Source organism: Dendropsophus ebraccatus, chromosome 15 (assembly GCF_027789765.1).
Source record: "Dendropsophus ebraccatus isolate aDenEbr1 chromosome 15, aDenEbr1.pat, whole genome shotgun sequence".
In the NCBI taxonomy this organism is placed as follows: Eukaryota; Metazoa; Chordata; class Amphibia; order Anura; family Hylidae; genus Dendropsophus; species Dendropsophus ebraccatus.
This window is the reverse complement of record NC_091468.1, coordinates 22,063,507-22,084,058: the sequence shown is the minus strand read 5'-3', so window position 1 is coordinate 22,084,058 and position 20,552 is coordinate 22,063,507. Positions and strand designations below refer to the sequence as shown.

Genomic DNA, 20,552 nt, shown 5'->3' with positions numbered 1-20,552 from the left:
ACGTTATAGCTGATGCAAGAAAAAAATTCTTGTCTTGTCGGACAACCTGTGGCTCCAAAAGAGCCGATACAAAATTACTTTTCCCATCAGCATGCTGGGAGTTGTAGTTCTGCAACAGTTGAAGAGCCACAGATCAGAGAACAGTGGCTTACAGGCTGCAGAACCTAAGTACTGTCACATGTCAAGCAAGCAATCTGTATGAGCATGCTTGGCTGTATTGCACTGTGGGAGAGGTAGTGTTTGCATCAGGTACTGTAACAGTGTAGATTCTGCAATGCACTGCAGATGCCATGATATGGAGAATATAGATCTGCACACTTTCAGGCCAACCCTATATTAGAACACAAGCCTTGTGAATGCATGTCAAAGGTTAGTCAGTTATTTGCAGTGACAGAAAGCCTTACCCGGATGGGTCGCAGGGTCAATCGGCTGAGAGGTTGTGGTCAAATCTGGCTGAGAAGCACAGGCGTCTCCCAGCACAGAGATTAAAGAATTCTCAACAGAGGCAGGGGAAGCTGCAGGAGAAGGCAGAACACTAGGCTGGGATGAAGGTGCTGAGACAAGAGGAGTGCATGGAGAAGGAGCGGCAGCTGGAGATGAGGACAGTGAAAAAGGTGGAAACAATGGTAAAGGTGGAGCAGGAGGTGGTGCAGGGGTGCATGACATTTCATATGAAGACGTATCAGCATGACCATTGGGTGCATTGGAAAGGAGTGCAAGCTGGGATGCAGACACTAGGTGCACAGCCCTTGGGCCGGTAGCTTTGCCGGGTGGACTACTGATCATGACGGGAGGGGATGGAGGGAGTGGAGCGAAATTAGAAGCAGACCAGGAGATAGGCTTAACAGGAGGTGGAGGTGGTGGTGGTGCAGGGTTCACCGGAGATGGAGGTCTGGTGACTTTATTTATGGGCCGAGGAACCGTTGCATAATGAGGGAGGACAGGATGGAAGGCGGATCCCAGAGATGTGGCGAAACGGGACGCCGAGTGGCGGAGGGGTGGTGTTGGCGGCGTGGAGTTGATGGCCTGGGAAGTGACAATGACGTAGTCAGCGGTGGAGTCTGTACATATGGAGGGGGCTGGGACGGAGATGGCTTTAGCGTAGGCTATGGGGGATGATGAGTGAGGCTGACAGGTCGAGTAATCTAAATGCTGAGCGTTATATAATGAATTGTCATAAGATGAGTCTGGAGTGCGAAATGTGAGGAAAAAAGCGGCAACAGACAGGACAAAAAAAAGAGAGAAAAAAAGGAGCTAATGAAGCAACCAAACCAGCATTCAAAGGAAGAGTATCAATGAGATCTAGTGTTAGTATAAGAAGATTAGATAAAGGTTACTGCAGTAACAGAGAAATCACCCCCAACATGACCACATGTCATCACTATGGATGGACATGTCATGATAGAGCTACATCTAAATCAATGGAAAATCCGCCCCATATACTGGGTGGTATCATGCAAATTTGATGGGGTTGAAACAAAGATATCCCACTTGGGGTAAAGGAATTCCACCATTATGAGTACTCCCAGCCACCCATACAACCAGGCATGGAGCCCCCATAACACAGATCTGGGGAAACTCCTTTCCTTACAGAGCTCCAGTGTTTATGGCAATTTATTGCTGGGAACAGTCACAACCTAAGAATACAGGACAGGGAATAACTGGTTGGTTGGTGGGTCACAAGAACAGTGGTCGGCTGTCCCCCAAATGACTTGGCAGAATGCAAGCTTGGCCACTGCTCACTTGTCAAACCTACAGTCCTCCAGCTGTTGCAAAACTACAATTCCCATCATGACTGGATAGCCAAAGCTAAAGCTTTTGCAACAGCTGGATGGTGTCAGGTTTGACACCACTGCAACATGACTTCTGAACAGAGTTTAGAGCTTGTCAGTGTTCAGTAATCCAACAGAGTATGAGTAGTTGCCAGGCGTGCACCTCTGTGCTGGTGATCACTCCCCACTGATCAGCTGGGTATCCCTTACCCTGTGGACAGGGGATAAATGTCTGGCTAAAGTTAAAGGGGTTATCTAACATGGGAACTAAAAAACTGGAAGCCTCTACTAATCAGGGGGCTTGGATTTTCCCAAATGGGGCTAGATACTTGACGCTCATTCAGCTGACCGATCTTCCTCTTGTCCTCCCATACACATGTATGCTCACTTTCACAGAGTTTGCAAGCACTGTCAAAAGGGTGCCATGCACTGTTAAGCCAGTGCCTGAAAACTGTAGTGGCAACATAAGCTGACTATACGCATTAGACAAGATTTCAGCAAGATTGGCTAACCATCTAATGTGTATAAGGCTTACAGACTTGACAGATGTTTGGAAAGGATAGGATCGGACACGTTGGAACTGCCTGATCTGCTCGTTCTCAGGAATATAAGCCGCTACCAGAGCTGACTGATGTGTATGGTGGCCTTTGGCCTCTTTCATCCATAAACAAATCAGTGGTAGGAACGGACCCGGCCTAGAGATGTGGTTATATTACAAGGAGGTGACGTCTCTGTTGTTGCATGGCATATTGGTGTGGGAGTGAGTGTTGGTGAGTACCTGGATGGAGTATTTCTTACCTGTGTTGGACGCCCTCCTCTCGCGCTCCCACTTCTGGTGCTCCTTCTCTAGCTGCTCCTGTAACGTTGCCTCCTGTCGTTCCTGCTCCAGCCTCTCTTGCTCTTGTAGCTCGCGCTCCAGTTGCTCCTGTCGTTCTCGCTCCTGTCTCTCGCGCTCTCTTTCCAGCTGCTCTAGCTCTAGGCGCTCACGCTCCAGGCGTTCACGCTCTAGACGCTCTCTCTCCAGTCTCTCCCTTTCCAATCTCTCTCTCTCCAGCCTCTCGCGCTCCATGCGTTCTCTCTCAATGCGTTCCCGTTCCAGCCTTTCACGTTCCAGCTCCTTCTGTCGTTGCTGCTCCTGCAGCTGCCTGGACATTGAAAGAGAAGTGGCGTTATGGTGGATAAAAGAAACCATGGTGACGGGGTAAACGCTCAGCTCAGAGGCCATTAATATTTAAGGAGAAAAACAATCATTATCATTGTCACTGTGAGAGAAGGACCGAGCTTGGCTCAGCTGAAGAGATACAGGCAGGATAACATCACCTCTGTAGAAGAACAGATAATTCCGAGGCTACACTATACTGCCTAAAGTCCATTCCATACTGTGGACTCTACACTAGATAACGTAACCTGCCTGGTGGATGATATATACGGTATGTGCTGCGACCCACAAGTTACCGCGACTGCAAGCTGACAGGCCAACTATAATGTTTAGCCGGCAGCAGGATACTGTGGCCGCGCTCACCCGACGCAGGCATGTGTCAGATACCGATTCCTTCCAACACCACAGTTCACTGCAATGAAATCCATATCTGGTGTGTGGCTGTATCAGAAGCGCAGCGGCGGTTTTTTCTTGACCCCAACATTATATTTCCTCTTCAAAGATAAATGCAACAGTGGGGTCTATGGGCTGCAACATGACCCCATTCAGTTACCTAATCAGTGTGGTCATTGCAGTGTAACTTTGGTCACCGAGCTAAAATCACTTGGTAGGCCCTGGCCTTATACATATGAGTACATCTTCTCTGCCCAAGTTAACTTGCTACGATGTAGTTGGGTAGAATCCATCCACCATATTTGCAGGTGGTCACCCATAGATTTTACATGACAGGGCTGTATGGTATTAGAAGAAAGGGTTTATTCATCCCTCCAAGCCACACTACTCTCGCCCACTGACTTTGAGGAACCGAATGTTGCAATCTCATATATTCACTTTAAGAAATGTGTTTCCAAGGCATTGTGGGAGAGCACTCTACACCATTACCGCCTTGATTTGGTGTTGAACATCATGATCTCAGTTTATGTTTCAGAGACTACTGTTCATATACCAACACTGATTCCAGAGACGTCTCCAACACGTTTTACTCCTTGGCAATCCATTGCAGCGTCCACTTCATGGATGAGCTGATCTTCAGAACAATCCATTCTATGGCTAATGTTTAATCTAATGGACCCATTATGTTTGGCAATAGACAGGAATGAAATGGCTAACCCCAGCAATGTGCATAGGGGCATCTACAGTACATACATTATACGCACAAACTTTACATAAACCTTATGGGCTTTGGCTACATAGAAAACCCCTATGTAACTATAAGAAACATACACAGGACTATAAATATGTCAATGTGTCCCAGAATACAGAAGCTATTGTAATATATATCATCACAACAGAAACACAATTCAATCTCAAAACGGATGTAGCAGTGCCGAGTACAAACTATCCTCCCAGAGACCTGATGTGATCCTAGAAGGCTCTTCCATTAAATATATATCCGACACTATAAAGCCCCATTATAGGGATCATGCCCTTGCTCTGTGTACTTACAGGAGAAAGCGATCTACTTTTGGTCCATTTGTACCTTGAAGCACAATGTAACACCCATACGGCTTCATTGTGACTGGGGTCTCTATAAATCTCGCTCTGCGCTGTTCATCGCCTTTTTATAAGTTTAGCCTTCGCTGTGACTTGGCGACTATAAATAGTGCATGTAATGGAGGAGGAGGAGGGGGGGGGGGGGGTACGTCCCTGAGTCACCCTGATGCCATCCTTACTACGTATTCATTACACAGCCAGGCAGGAGAGAGGAATACCATCTATACAGACTGTAAAAGTATATGATAATGAAGCATATGGTCAAAGCATGAAAGGCCGTACTGCGGGGGCACCTGTTCTTCATTCTAGGAAGCAATAAGGAACCAGACTCCTGTAATTGAGGCTTCTGACAAGAAATAATGGGGTCCTATCTAGTGCAATGGAGCCACTTAATCATGTCAACAGGGTCCGGCAACATGTGACACAGGCTTTAATCCTGGATTATGACATCAGAAGACAAAACACATTGCTCAGCTTCTCCCTGGATTACTTGTTGTGCAATGAGGGATGCCCGAGAAAGCCGGGAGCGCCGAAGAAGCTATAAATAATCAGTTACAGAATGTGCCCCAGAAATACCATCCTCTACAGGACCATTAAGTGACAACACATGTATTGTAGAGCCCCAGAGAGGACCAGGGCTGTGTGCCACCCCAACCCCAACTCAGACTCCTGATTTTATTAGGGACAGACTCCCGACTCCCGCTCCTTCATAAATGGCCAGACAGGAGAGTTATTTATCACACTGGTGTAATGTAGATCTAGCTCAGCAGCTTCTTCCTAATGTTCTACATGATCCTGGGGCGACTTCTGAGGGAATAAGATATAAAGCAGATTCTTTATATGCAGTGGATGCAGCCAGTCTCCAGCCTTCATGTCCCGAAGAACTCAGAACTAGACTAGATGGAGCAGGTGGTCTTTTCCTGCTGACAATCTTCTATGTTTCTAACTTAATATTCACCATACACAAGGGAAAACTGCTAACAATGCCAGATACCTGTAATATAGAGGGGTCAGCCATAGGCCCAGATTTATGAGCTCTCTTTCAGCGTCCGCGCTCCTGAATCATTGTGGCCCCACAGGAACTACCCACTCAGCCTGTCAGTGACTGCAGCTGTGCCCCGTCTCACTCACTGATTGGCTAAGCAAGCATTTCTGAATGGGGCCATGACATCACAGGATCGGGGACCATGAGCCATGACAATGCACTATGGGGGCAGATAAATAGGACCTCTTTATTATGATCCCACCACCCCCTGTCCCCCTGGCTTTTTCACTATTGCCCAGAATACCCCTTTAATTTTTGCCTCTCTCCCTTTCTAACACACACAGCCTGCTGCAGCCATAGCACGCACACATACAGCCTACTGCAGGCATACCACAATAAAGAAAAAACACACACAATCTTCTCCCAGATAAAAAAAACACCACATTGACTGCAGTAGTTTACAGCTACACTACTTATGGCTTTTCCTCCTCTATATTACGCAGGATATCTTCATATTAAGGTTCACAAATAGAAAAAAAACCAGGTGAAGCGTATAGTCACCTTAAACGGCCATCGCTCATTATCTGTGGAACGCACTGTGTGTTGCCCTGTCGAATCTCTGAAAAAAGCATTGTTTTAATTCATCTGTGAGTGCCGTGATAAGAATCATTTTTTGGTTGTTATATCTTCATATTACACTGCTGCTCATATACAGTCATCCAGCATCCCCAGAAGAGAACAGCACAGATCTCCCCCCACACAATGGACTCTTCCAGCTCAGAAACAAGCTGCAAAATAGTGACTGACAACATCTCCCTGACCACCCTTTTCTAACAGGGCCAGTGCTTTATTACTGATATATGAAGAAAAGGTCCTTAAAATCGATAGAATATTGATTAATGAGGGACATTTATAAAAATCCTATGAAAACTCAATAACATTTTAAAAGATTTAAAAAAAAAAAATCCGACAAAACTAGCTCAGACTCCACAGCCCTGGAGAGGACACAAGACGACGGCCATGTTATGCTGACTAGGTGATGTTAATGAGGAAAAAAGATAAAGACAACGGATGGGATATCCTCAAAACATGGCCTGTTTGTGAGCCATAAGGACTAGAATCGAGCACTGCTCTAGATCACAGGGAGGTTCCAGGGTCGGACAAAACCAGTGAGATCAGATGCTCATTCCCTATCCTGTAACAGGAGTACCCCTTTAACAACATTGTAATGAAACCAAATAAATAACCTTCGTCCACCGATCCAGTTAAGCAGAAAGTAGTCACCAACCCACCAATAGACGTCAGCGAACCACACACTACTACCCTCACTCTGCCAACCACCCACTACTCTTCCCTCTTTATCCAGCCAGCTGCCACTCCAGCTCACCCACTAACCTATCCATTCTACCCCACCACTCCCCCAACTACCAGTAAAGTATGGAGAAGGATCAGAACTAGCCAAAGGGTCCTTATTACGTGAATTGCTTTTCAGCCAACCACAGCCGCAAATGAACACTGATTGGTAAGATTGGTGCATGTTTGCAGTGCCTTCACAACACTAGCCACAATAAAATCACACGGCCTGCCTGCACGAACAGTCGCTATGGCCACAAACATTCATTGTTATTGGCCCCATGTCTCCTGTTTACACAGAGACGTGTGGCCGATAACAATGGATTTTACCACTGCACAAAAGGTGAGGAGATCAGCCGACGAATGTCACACAGTAACACTGACCGCGAAACAGGTTATGCGGTCACACTCCCAAAATAGCACCTAATGCCACTTAATGGGACCACAATGTGACCCACAAGTAGCCGAAGCTCGAGGATAGCCACAAGAGCCAATTAACATACAATAGGTACAATACAGGGGGGTGCAACACAGTGTTTGATCACATGAATCCCCCCAATTTTTGGTTCCTTCTATTCTCATACCTGTTATATTCCCCCTGAGAGTCTTTTCTGACCTTTTTGAGGTCACACTCATTATGTCAATACAAGGGAGCCACTCAGGGTTAACAGATTGCTATTTATATTCTCTTAGGCTATGTGCACACTGAGCAATTCTCGAGGAATTGTAGCTGAAAGTTTTCAGGCAGAATTCAAGCAGAATTTAAGCCCCCCATTGACTTCTATAGGATTCCTCTAGCAGATCTACAGCAGAAAATTCTGCTCGGAAATTCTGCATTGTGAACAACAGAGCAGAAAACCCATTGAACACAACGGGACTTTGCTCTGTACATTTTTTACGGGAGGAATTTCAAGCTGAATTTCAAGCTGAATTCCTCGCCTTTTCCTCAGTGTGCACATACCCTTACTCTGGTAAATAAGGAATCCGGTGTGGACAGACATGAACTCTAATAGCCTGGGAGAATTGACAGATATTTAAAGGAAAGGAAAGACATTGTAGAAAATTCCTGGGGCATGTTGGGCATAGTGCCCCCCTCCCCCACCCACCCAAAAAAAAACACTTGATTGTCTAATGCTTAATTTTCACTAAAGTGCTAAGGCTAGGATGTGTCCTGCTGCCCTGACCGAAATAGTGTCCCGGCTCAGCACTTCCTGTAGTCCATTTAACATAAGGACATGCCTGCTCAGCCATTCACTGCCTGAGGCGGATCAGTTGTAACAACCACTGATTGGCTAAGCGGGCCAGTGTGTTAAATTGAACTAATCACGCCGAAAACCACCCTAATGATAAGGAAACGTGCTGGCACATCACCAAGCATCCATCCTAAACATCCCCCTGTACCCTCCGTGCCCCCCTCTATTAGACCGTATTCTTACTTTTAGGAAGTCCCGCGCTGTATGTAAATGCCGGGCAAGTAGTCACGGTGGGTGTATCTAATCAGTACTAGGCGGTGGAATCGCTGTAATCATGCCCAGAGGGGCGTGATTGAAAGACCTTCGTTCCGCCGTCACCCGGGGCGTGCGTTCCACGTCGGCAGCCTGCCGACTTCTTCAGGATGCCACGCATGCGCAGTAAGTCAGCATCTTCTCCCGTCGCCTCGCCGCCGACGTTAAACGCAGGCCCTGGGTGACGTCAGTGAAACGCAGGTCTTTCAATCACGCCCCTCTGGGCGTGATTACAGCGATTCCACCACCCAGGACTGTGACTAGATACGCCCACCGTGACTACTTGCCTGGCATTTACATACAGTGCGGGACTTCATAAAAGTAAGAATATGGTCTAATAGAGGGGGCACGGAAAGTATAGGGGGATGTTCGGGAAGCATGCTGGGTGATGTGCCAGCACGTTTCCTTATCATTAGGGGGATTTTCGGCATGATTGGTTAGCTTTAAGATTCATAAGTACACTTTCTTTTTTAAAGTTCTGAACTTCTTTGAGAGATTAAAAATCTATATGGTTGAAGACAAATAAAAAAATGATACTAAGACCTAAGTTCAGTCCTGTATGAAACCACATTTTTGTTCCGAGAATGGCCGCCTTATGAGAACAACCCATCCAAGATGAAGAAAAAGTATTTTGGAAAGAGGGTGCAATGAATAATTCAGAACACAAAATGTTCCAGACAAAACCATGAAGATAAATTAATTTCTGGAAGAACATTCCCTGAAAGCCACAGCGATGACCCCGGGGGCTTCACAGAGAAAGGCTGTGCAGACATGCCGCCTTGTCTGATAGGAGAGGACGTTAGAGATCAGGAAATCGAACTGGTGCTACTTGCTTCGAATTTCTCATAAATTTGGCAATACCAAAGATTTGTTTTTGACAAATCTCTCAAAGTGGCGGCTGCTGCTGCTACTACTACTACTGGTTGAAAAAAAGAATGGTGGAAATACTAAGTGTGAACATAGCCACAAACTTTGGCAGGTTCTTCTAAAAAGAAAAGGCTGAGAAAGGAAAGGACTCCTTCCTCCCAACATTACATAGCATCATCACAGGTCCTTCAGCCTCCAGCACACATCCTCCTGATGCTCATTACTGTGTTCAGAAAGACCTGCACTCATGTCATGGCTAAATGACATTGGGAAGAAGAAGTCAGTCTCATCCCAATATTTTTTTTTAACCAGATCCCTTTTATTAAAGTTTTTGTCACATTTTAAACAAGAATAAAAACAAGGTAGCTGCCAGGTACAACGCAGGCAGTACACAACATACTATACAATTAAGAAACTGGTACTATTCAAAAGTATAGTATATAGCATTTTTTCTCACTATACAGCAGAGTTTTACAAAATATACAGTAAGGGCCCGTTCACACAACAAAATCAGCGCAGAGATTCCGCTCTGAAACCCCAACATGTCAATTCTTTGAGCAGAGAGGCACAGAGTGGAGGTGCGCGAGACCTTGCATTGAAGAGATTAGAGGCGGGATTCGGCGCCGATTCCGTAGTGTGAACGGTCCCTAGAACCTGGGTTTGCAAACACCTTGGTGTTCAAACAAAATTTCCCCCTGAGGTTTTGTTTGGTATCCGAACAAAATCAGGAGATAACAATAGTTCAGCTGACTGTTATTGAGGTGTTTGAGAACACCAAGGTTACAGGAGCGAGGACTTCCTTAATAATAAGGGGAATCCCCGCTCTAAACGGGTGTTCCCTGCAGTGAAGGCAGAGAGAGGGGCAGGGTAGGCTTTGTTTGAACTTGCCGTGCCGCCCTTGCTTCTCCCCGCCGCGGGGAACAGCTCCTCCAGCCCCTGGACCCTTCTTCAGGCCATTGGCAATTTTGAAATATGCTTGAAAAAAAATTTATAATTTTTTTTGAGTTTGCTGATAGGATTTGCACACGAGACTTAAAGGCCTGTGTTATGTGAATGTGTTGATTTTCAAAGTCATGCATACTATTGGTAATGTACTCTGCTACTAAACGGGTGTTCCCCACACCTGTTTAGAGCCGGGATTCCCATTTTGACAGGAATCCCAGCTCCTTTACATTAAGTAGTGGTGCAAGAAGCACTGCTACTTACTGACAGTCTTTACACTCTGTGAGCTAGGCGCCTGATCCATGGAGTGTGTGTGTGTGTGTGTGTGTGTATATATGTGTGTATATTATATATATATATATAAAAAGTTAAAGGCTTTTACTTTGTTTCCTATTATAACACACAGCTCGGTTCTCAAACTGCTCAGTTCTGGAAGAGCCATCCAGAACGGATTAAGAACAGTGATATTACTGTATACTGATAACAGGGGGTTCCGCTTTTGGATCCGGTCGGGTCACGGAGATATCAGCTCCCGAAGCCCGGCGTGCGCGCCGACAGGAGAGTCCCATGCCCATAGAGAATGACGGAGCATTAGACTCCCCATTCATTCTCTATGAGATTAACCAGCCTATGTGACCCCAGACACAGCACATGAATAAAATGCAAGAAAAAAAAAATCCCCAAAACTATAACAAAAATAATGCAATGTAATGATGGGTAATGTAGTGACTAATAATGGAAATGAAAAGTATACTGAAAACAATATCACCATATCAGCACTAGTCCACCTGACTTCTTGTCCCTTTGTAAGGTCTCCAGCTTAATCCTTTCCCTCCCATTTTCTACACACAGACAGGTATGATCCACCCCCTGTCCAGCGACCCTAACTACAATATCACAGTAAGGCTCCTATTCCACGGGCCGAGCAGGGCCCGATCAACGATGTAAACGAGTGGCGATCTGCTAGATCGCAGCTCGTTTACTGGGCCTATTCCACCGCCCGATAATCGTTGAGCGAGGGCTGCAAGGACATCGTTACCGATGTCCTTGCAGCATACATTACCTGTCCAGGCTTCTTCTCCGCACTGTCTTCATCCCCGGGTCCCGCGAGCTCTATCTTCAGAATGGCCGGTCAGCTAACAGGCCACACTCAGCCAACCACAGGCCGCGGCGGTCCCGGCCTGTGATTGGCTGAGCGCTCCGTCAGCTGACCGGCCATTCTGAATATAGAGCGCGCGGGAATCGGGGATGAAGACAGCGTGGAGAAGAAGCCTGGACAGGTAATGTATGCTGCTGCTGCTTGTCAAATCGTCGGTCACCTGCCGCGCACCGCTATTCAACCGTAGCGATGCGCAGTGGGGGAACGATGATTTTAGGTCTGGCCCTAAATGAGCGATCAGCCGATGGTTCTCTCTATTTCACCGAAAGATAATCGGCCGAATCGGGCCAAATGGGGCCGATCCGGCCGATTATCGTTACTGTGGAATAGGGCCCTAACTTGTGTAACATTTAAAAAAAAAAAAAAAAAAAAAGCAAGACAAAAAAAAGCATTGTTTTACCAGAGTTTTAGAATTCTAACTTAAAAAATCTCGCAGACAATAGCAAAAAATCAAGCACCAAAAAAGCACGGGTTATGCATACTACGATTAATAAAATTAATAAAAATTATAGAAATTAAGAAAACCAGGAGGCTTCCACAAATCACGCCACACCTGTCCATGAGTTGGTATTGCAGTTCACTATTAACCCTTAGAGGACCCGGGCAATTAAAATTTTTGCATTTTCGTTTTTTCCTCCTTGTGTTTAAAAGGCCATAGCACTTGCATTTTTTCACCTAGAAACCCACATGAGCCCTTATTTTTTTGCGCCACTAATTGTACTTTGCAATGACAGGCTGAATTTTTGCATAAAGTACACTGCGAAACCAGAAAAAAAATTCAAAGTGTGGTGAAATTGGAAAAAAAAAAAAAACACGCATTTCTTTTATTTGGGGGGGTATTTGTTTTTACGCCATTCGCCCTGGGGTAATACTGACTTGTTATATATGTTCCTCAAGTCGTTACGATTAAAACGATATATAACATGTATAACTTTTATTGTATCTCATGGCCTGTAAAAAATTCAAACCATTGTTAACAAATATATGTCACTTAAAATCACTCTATTCCCAGGCTTATAACGCTTTTATCCTTTGGTCTATGGGGCTGTGTCAGGTGTAATTTTTTGCGCCATGTTAACTTTCTATCGGTACCTTGATTAAGCATATACGACTTTTTGATCGCTTTTTATTAGAATTTTTCTGGATTTGATGCGTCCAAAAATGCGCAATTTTGCACTTTGGGATTTTTTGGCGCTTACGCCATTTACCGTGCGAGATCAGGAATGTGATTAATAGTTTGGGCGATTACGGACACGGCAATAGCCAACATGTTTATTTATTTTTGTTTATAACATGGGAAAAGGGGGGCGATTCTGACTTATTAGGGGAGGGGGCTTTTTACTTATAACATCACTTTTATTTTTACACATATACTAGAAGCCCCCCTGGGGGACTTCTAGTATATGCACTCAGATATCTCATTGAGATCTTTGCTGTATAGTTTTACAGCAAAGATCAATGAGATCGGCACTCGTTTGCTTTCGGCTGCTGCAGCTGCGATCCCGGGCTACATGCGGCACCCAGGATTGCGGCGGTTCACATCGCGGCCGCCGTGCGGCCCCGCTCTGAACGCGGGGAGGCAGCCCTGGACGTCCAGGTACGTCCAGGGTAGCCTAAGGGTTACATGGAGCTGAGCTCTCAAGGCAGAGGAGTATCACATAACTGCACGACCTGACTACACCTGGTTTGTTTGTAGTCTGTAACCATGGTGACACATAGGTCTGACAAGAAATTGTAGAAACTGAAGAAAAACAAAAGAAAAAAATGAAACATCTTGAATGTCTTGGTACCTTCGCTGTATCTCCAATTCTTCCTGTGAGGGGCCATTCTGTACTTGTTGGGGGATATGAGAATTCTGCCGGGACAACGTAGGACCTGAGAAAGAAAAATACAGGCAATGATTAAGAGAACAATTACATGTCTGCTATTTAGCCCTTCATAATGAGGGCTTAAAAAAAAAGAAACTAAAAAAACAAACAAACAATAGCACTGAGAACAATGCAGAAACCGACTACAACTAAAGTTAAGGACGATACAGCTGAAGCGGGCTGATATTCAGCCAGAGACCTAAACATCTACAGGGCATTGACAGTACAGAAGGACAGGACACAGGCCTCCAGCAACTAAAATAAGCTACACAGAACAGGGAAGTCACTCACCTAAAAATAACACTGGTGATAAAAAGAAAAAGAAACATCAGAGTGGAAGAGACAGCAAGAGACCAAAGAGGAGCAAAAATATATGTATACACGCAACATACAACACATAACCACTGGACACCTCCTCTATGACTGCACTTAAAGGGGTTATCGGGAATTAAAAATATGGCTGCTTTCTTACAGAAACAGTGCCACTCTCATTCCCAGTTTGTATGTGGTATTGCAATTCAATTCCAATGAAGGGATTGCAGCATTAAGTCATGATACCACAAACAACCTGAAAACAAGGCTAGCACTGTTTTTGGAAAAGGCAGCTATGTTTTTCCAATATTAGATGGGGCAACATAACTACTGTCCACTAGAGATGAGCGCAACCCAAGCATGCAGCATTTGATTAGTGATGGCTGCAGAAGTTGGAAGGAGCCCTAGGGAGTCGTAAAAACATGGATAGAGTCTTTGGCTACATTCACACAACATAACTTTTCTATTAATCATGGCCGTTGTTGCCCATTTGCAACAACGGCCATGATCAATAGAAAAGGTTGGTTGCACTGCAGTCAGAGGGAATCCCGGCCGGAGTGTATACACATAGTATCCACTTTAGCCAGGATCCCTAGCGGCCGCAGGAAAAACTGACATGTCAGTTTTGTGCCACCGTACAACACTAAAAGCTCACACAATGGAGAGTGCGTCTAAAGCCGCACCCTCCATTGTCAGCTATGGTGAATGAGGAAGCGGGCGCACATGGATGCCCACATTCCAATTCAGCACAAAGGAAGTTCATCCGGCCGGTACTGAAGTACTGGCTGGGATGAACTTCACTGGCACGGACCGAGTCACAGAATGGCCAGTCTCACGTAGAGTGAACACGGCCTATAGCTGTATGCATGTCTTCCAGGACATCCAACTTCTGCAGCCACCGGCAATCAAATACAGCATGCGCTTATCTCTACTGTTAACTAATCCTGGTGCAGCCAAGACCGACATCAACATGCCTAAGTATAACAACTTAAAGGGGTTGTTCAGTTTAGAAAACTCATTTCCATACACCTTATTAGGGACTTATCGGCAGGGTATAAGCGTCTTGGTCTTTGGAGGACCTGCCTAGTCCTGCACTACACAGACAATCCACTAAAGTGAACAGACACTAACAGCCCTATTACACAGGGTGACTGTGCCCAATCGGGCAGAATTGGGCAGATATCGCCCCATACTATAAAGACAACGATTCAGCCAAGGAGCCCATTGGCTGATCGTTGTCTTCCAACATGTTTAAAAATGATCCTCTGCTGACTGAGGGTCACTCTGTGTAATAAGTGTGCAGTAGGGTGCAGATGAATGTGTATAGTAAATAAACATATATACTTATCTGCCCACACACCCCTGGGGCCCTCCGGTCTCTTCCCAGCTGACTGGAGCCACCGATAACTCCGTGCAGCACTTGCCGCACAATAGTATTGTGCAAAAAAATTATATCGCTCAAATTTAAAGAGGCAATCTTTCTGTATTTAAAAACAAAACCACTGCTGTGGTGTTCACAATCCTCTAGCCCTAAAGTAATTTGAAAAAAGTAAAATGAAAAAATTACTTAACCATGCCAAAGGGGTTGAAAAGAAAAAACAAAAGTCTAGAGTATGGAAAAGAAGGGCTCAATTTACTGGCAGAGGGAAACAGTGAGCGTCCATCCTTAAAATTGTGAAGACTGCAGTGAACTACCAACAAGGTCAAGCAGCGGACACTGGGGACAACAAAGCTACAGACCAGCAGAGGGCGAAAGCGACTCTACAATGATTGGGATGACAGTCATCTTACTCAAATGTCACTGTGTAACTGCAGGATGACATCAAGTGACCTACAAAAAGGAACGGCAAATGGCAGCTGGGGTGAAGTGCACGGCAAGAACAGTTTGTAACAGGCTCCTAGAGGAAGAGTTCAAGTCATGCAAAGCTAGAAAAAAAGCCTATCAATGAGAAAGGAGAGCAAGGCTGAAGTTTGCCAAATACCATAAAGGATTGGACCATAGAGGACTGAAGTAAGGTGATCTTACTTCACCAGGTCTACTAATGGTTAGATGGAGATCTGGGGAGACATCCAAGCCACAGTGTCTCGCACCCACTGTGAAATTTGGAGGATCTGTGTTGATCTGAGGGTGCTTCAGCAAGGCTGGAATTGGGCTGGTTAATCTCTGCGAAGGACGTATGAATCAAGCCGCGTACAAGGTTATCCTGGCAAAACACTTGCTTCCTTCTGCTCCGGCAATGTTCCCCAACTGTGAAGGTTTTTTTCCAGTAGGACAATGTGCCATGCCATACAGCTAGGTCAATCAATGTGTGGATAAAGGAGCACCACACCAAGACCCTGTCATGACCATCCCAATCTCCAGACCTGAACCCCATCGAAAATCTCTGGAATATCATCAAGAGGAAGATGGATAGTCACAAGCCATCAAACAAAGAAGAACCGCTTACATTTTTGTGCCAGGAGTGGCAGAAGGTCACCCAAACGCAATGTGAAAGACCGGTGGAAAGCGTGTCAAGACATAAAAGCTGGGATTAAAAATCATGATTACACCGTACACCTTACACCACTGGGACCCCATTGATCACAAGAATAAGTGTACGGAGCAGCATCCCTCCATTCATTCTCTATGGGACTTCTATCCATTGCTATATACAATGTTCGGAAGTCCCACAGACTGTATAAGTGGAACTACATCAAATGAAGGGTAACTGGCAAAAGTTTTTACTGGAGTAAAGCAAACATATTGTATCATATCACATACATGTGCTTTCCATGTGCCAAGCCCCTGCGTCTGTGCCAGGCCAAACACCTGTGTACACTACGCTGATCCTACACGTTATATGGCCGCACCCTGTGAGGTAAGAGTTGTGAAATTACCTGTTTATATAAATAGTCTTTATATATGAGATAAGGCTGCAACACCCTACAACACTGAATGATCCCCAACCTGCAGCTGTTGCGAAACTACAACTGATGAGGGTTGTAGATTTGGAACAGCTGCAGGGCCACAGGTTTGGGACAACAATGTAGGTGTCCAACCTGGGGCCACCCAGCTGTTGCAGAACTACAATTCCGATCATGACTGGACAGCCAAAGCGAAAGCAACAGCTGTTGCAGATGCATGACCTATAGGATTCGGCACACCTCATGATGCAGGTACACAGTACAGCATTACCCCATGTCCTCGGTCACTGCAGTCCATATCCATTGGATTGCTTCATAGCAATAACAGATAACCAAAGGCAGCACGGAGTTTGCCAAGCTCAGTCTATAACCCAGAATATAGTTATTCTGCACCTGATAAGTCATACTTACAGGCAAATATATGAGCATTATCTCGCTTATGACAGCACAAGTATTTCCACATTCCATCATTGGCGGTGTCGGGAGCCGCCTCATGGTGACCATCAGTGTGTAGATACAGGACCATCGTGGATATTCCTCTACTCCTTTCAGCAGATCATGGTCCACGTACCAGTCTTTAGAAGCTCTGGATGACACAAGGTATAGCTTCAGGGGCTCAGCTTAGCAAGGTTCAGACGCTTAGCCTGGATTCCCCTTAACTAAACTCAGCACGAGGTATAGGGTTTTGACTTGCACCTGCACAGTCAGGAGGCTTGGGGCGTCAATCCTCAGAAGTCCAGACTTCAACTATTGCCAGAAGCTCAAGAAGTTATGCACCAAGTAGCACTGGTTAGCAATCTTCAGAAGCCTTGATTCTAGATTTATATGCTTGTCAATTCCAAGAGATTAAGGGCATCAATTCTTCAGAGGATCAGACATGAACCCACCTATAGATGCTCAGCAGGACATGGTCCAGATGGTACAGTGTTAGTCCTTAAAGGTTCAGTCATACACCCATCTCCCAGAACTCAGACAGTCATTGGAAAAGTGTTAGAGGGTACCCACCTAGTTTGGATCAGTAGGTCATGGTCCAAGGGGCACAGGGCATCAGTCTTGAAAAGCTCAGCCTGCAACTTGTCTCTTAAGGTTAGGAAATTCTGGTCCAAGGTGCTCAAGTTCACTTTCTTCAGAAGATTAGCCTGACTTTGACCTCTATGCTACGCAAGTCGTGTTCAAAGAGTATCAAGTCTTTTTATGCTCAAAATTGCATCTGCAATCTGGTCATAGTCCAGGAGGCAAGCAGCAATAGTCTTCAGAAGCTAAGATTGTACCAAACTATTAATGTTCAGTAGGACAAGGTCCAAGTGGTACTGGGCTAAAGTCTTCAAAAGCTTAAGAGGTCACGGTCTATATTGCACAAGGTTTTAGTCTTCATAAGTTCAGGAAGTCAAGGAGTGAGTGTGACAGGGCACACAACTGCAGAACCTCATCTTGCACCCACCTAACTTTGCTCAGAAGGTCTTGGTCCAGACGGCACTGGGCATTGGTCTTTAGTAGATCACAGGGCAGGAAGTCTTCGGAGGCTCAGTCTTGTACTGATCTCGGAAGTTCAGCAGGTCCTGGTGCAAGTGGCACAAGCCACCAGTTCTCACGCTTGCAGCCACCTCCGCAGGTCCTGGTCTGACCGCCCAGGGTATGAATCTTCGGAGTCTTGCCTGGCACCCTCAGCTTGTTGTTTGCACCGTGTTTAGACTGCCTGAAGTCAGATTGCAGTTTGCATTTCCCCGAACCTACTGAATAATTGATGCTTCTCCATCCATCATCCTAATAGCGCTTTACCTCCTCGAAAAAGGATAAAAACAGGGCGAAGGAGGAAGCGCCTCAGCATATTACCAAGCATTACTGCAGGTCGGCCATTATCGATTCATTAACCTCCAAGCTGGAAGCGCTTGTGTCCTTCAGACAGAGCCATTACTATTATACTCACAGAGAAGGAGCCCGGACACTAGCACCGGCCTGAAAAAACGTCCTGAAGACAGTGACTTAGCTAAATGGATGCAAGAGATTGATTAATACAATAAGAAAATGCATTTATGGATCTGGAATAAAATATTACGCATAGCAAAACTCAATTCACCGACTGATAATACTGAACGCTCGATGACCTGGAAGCTGAAGACAAAGACTTCCATATCATCAACTCAAGTGACTAGAAGACCATTATCCAGCTGGATGATCCCCATCATTCAGAAAAACTTTGACATGTCCCAGAGGCATAAAAGGTTTTCAGGGCTTGGACTGCCCAGAATTCAAGACATTTAAGGCTCCACCTCCTCAGCACTTCCCATGGGAGCACCCAGGAGACACACAGTGGTCTTGCAATTGGGCATTACAGCTGTTTGTTGACCACTCATCTAGACATTAGAGTCAAGGCCTGCATCAACCTCTTCACTGCACTGTATGGAGAAAACTGGTGACCGAAGGTCTCTGGAGCCCTGTTTGCACAAATATGTGAGAATCTAGATCATAAATAAGATGGGAATACCTCTCTTAAAGCTATGCATGGGTATGGATAATCTGTATGTTAATTGCATAGAAGCATTTTGCTGATCTGCAAATATATAGCAGCACAATGCCAAGTAGCTGCTTCTAAAGCCATGAGGAAACTTGGGCATAATCTTAACAATAATGTGGCCTTTCGGTTCATTATAAGGGTCACAAAAAACTGATGAGTGGCCTAAGGAACTCATCAAGCATATTCGAATTCTACTTATTTATTCTTGAAACATGAAGTTTCCCCAACCTGTGGCTCCCCAGCTGTTGCAAAACTACAACTCCCTTCAAAACATGATGGGAGTTGTAGTTTTACAGCGGCAGGAGAGACATGGGTCGAGATACACTATTACAATCTCCTTTGTGAAATTAGGCCAACCAGATGTAATGTAATTTTATTAAATAGCCACCGGGGGGCAGTGAAGGAATGGAAAAGGAGGATTTTTTACTCACCGTAAAATCTCTTTCTCGTAGTCTTTATTGGGGGACACAGATACCATGGGTATAGGCTGCTGCCACTAGGAGGCGCTGACACTAAGAGAAACAAAGGAAGTGACTCCTCCTGAGCAGGATATACCCACCCACAGGCACTGAGCTAAACCAGTTTGTACAAGAGCAGTAGGAGAAGTCAAGAACAGGTAAAGTAGGAATAACACCAAAACGGAGAAAACTACCATACCGAGGAAAAAACCCAAAACAAAATGGGTGGGTGCTGTGTCCCCCAATAAAGACTACGAGAAAGAGATTTTACGGTGAGTAAAAAATCCTCCTTTCTCGTGCGTCTTATTGGGGGACACAGATACCATGGGACGTCCAAAAGCAGTCCATGGGGTGGGAAAGATAACCGCTAGACAAGAGCGTTCAGTGACAAGGAACTGAATAGCACCAACAAAACTATCAACTAGGAAGAGAGCAAGGGATGATGCTGAATGCAGTCTAAAAAAAAAAAAAAAAAGGAAGAAACTGGTCTGGAGAACCCAGACCTGTGTCTGCCTCCTACTGACACTAAGCTAAACTGGTTTAGCTCAGTGCCTGTGGGTGGGTATATCCTGCTCAGGAGGAGTCACTTCCTTTGTTTCTCTTAGTGTCAGCGCCTCCTAGTGGCAGCAGCCTATACCCATGGTATCTGTGTCCCCCAATAAGACGCACGAGAAACAACAGTTATCCAGCACGGCGCCAAAACACTGCGAGCAATTACGAAAATAAATAAAACATATTCGCTTGTTAACATTTTCTTTTCTTTCATGTTGTCCTTATATCCCCTCTCTGCATAAACTGGGGGGAACCATCATCCGCCACTTCTCTAGTATTTCACTGGTTACGAGCCCTGTGCCAAGCAGCCTCTGGAGCGGGGCTCCTTCCATCCCTGCGGCGGTGGGATTACATCAGTGTGGCTTGGGGAAGATTAGGCTGCAAGATGAACAGGAATTAAGATTCTTTCTGGATCTGAGAACAGAGAGGACAGGTCCGGTCAGGCATTACCAGACAACGTGCGCAAAATTCCAAGCTTACGGCCGGGGATGGAAATGAAGTCTCTGCCGTTTCTGATGGATGCAGATGTGCTCAGAAATAGGTCGCTCCTTGTTGTTTACTCCTCCAGGATGTGGGAAAGATGTGGAATACAACCCAAAATATGCAACATGTACCATGTACTTATAGCCTCCTATGGGGCAGAGGGGCTTCCAACATCTGCACCTATACCGCTACCCAGCCAATTTCTAAAAGAGCAGATGTCATAT

General features: G+C 45.4%; 1 protein-coding gene across 6 annotated transcripts in view; it reads right to left on the bottom strand.

Moving 5' to 3' along the window:
* ENAH (ENAH actin regulator) overlaps positions 1–20,552 on the bottom strand; it is a 65,022-nt gene that overhangs the window by 11,400 nt on the left and 33,070 nt on the right. For 2 of the 6 annotated variants that reach the window (XM_069955567.1, XM_069955568.1), the window contains exons 4-6: positions 13,027–13,111; positions 2,571–2,917; positions 405–1,187 (exon numbers count right to left, since the gene is read on the bottom strand). In XM_069955567.1, the coding sequence (XP_069811668.1) occupies positions 405–1,187; positions 2,571–2,917; positions 13,027–13,111 (1,215 nt within the window). The remainder of the gene's footprint in view (positions 1–404; positions 1,188–2,570; positions 2,918–13,026; positions 13,112–20,552) is intronic. The other 4 variants (XM_069955569.1, XM_069955570.1, XM_069955571.1 and 1 more) reach the window with 2 other exon arrangements.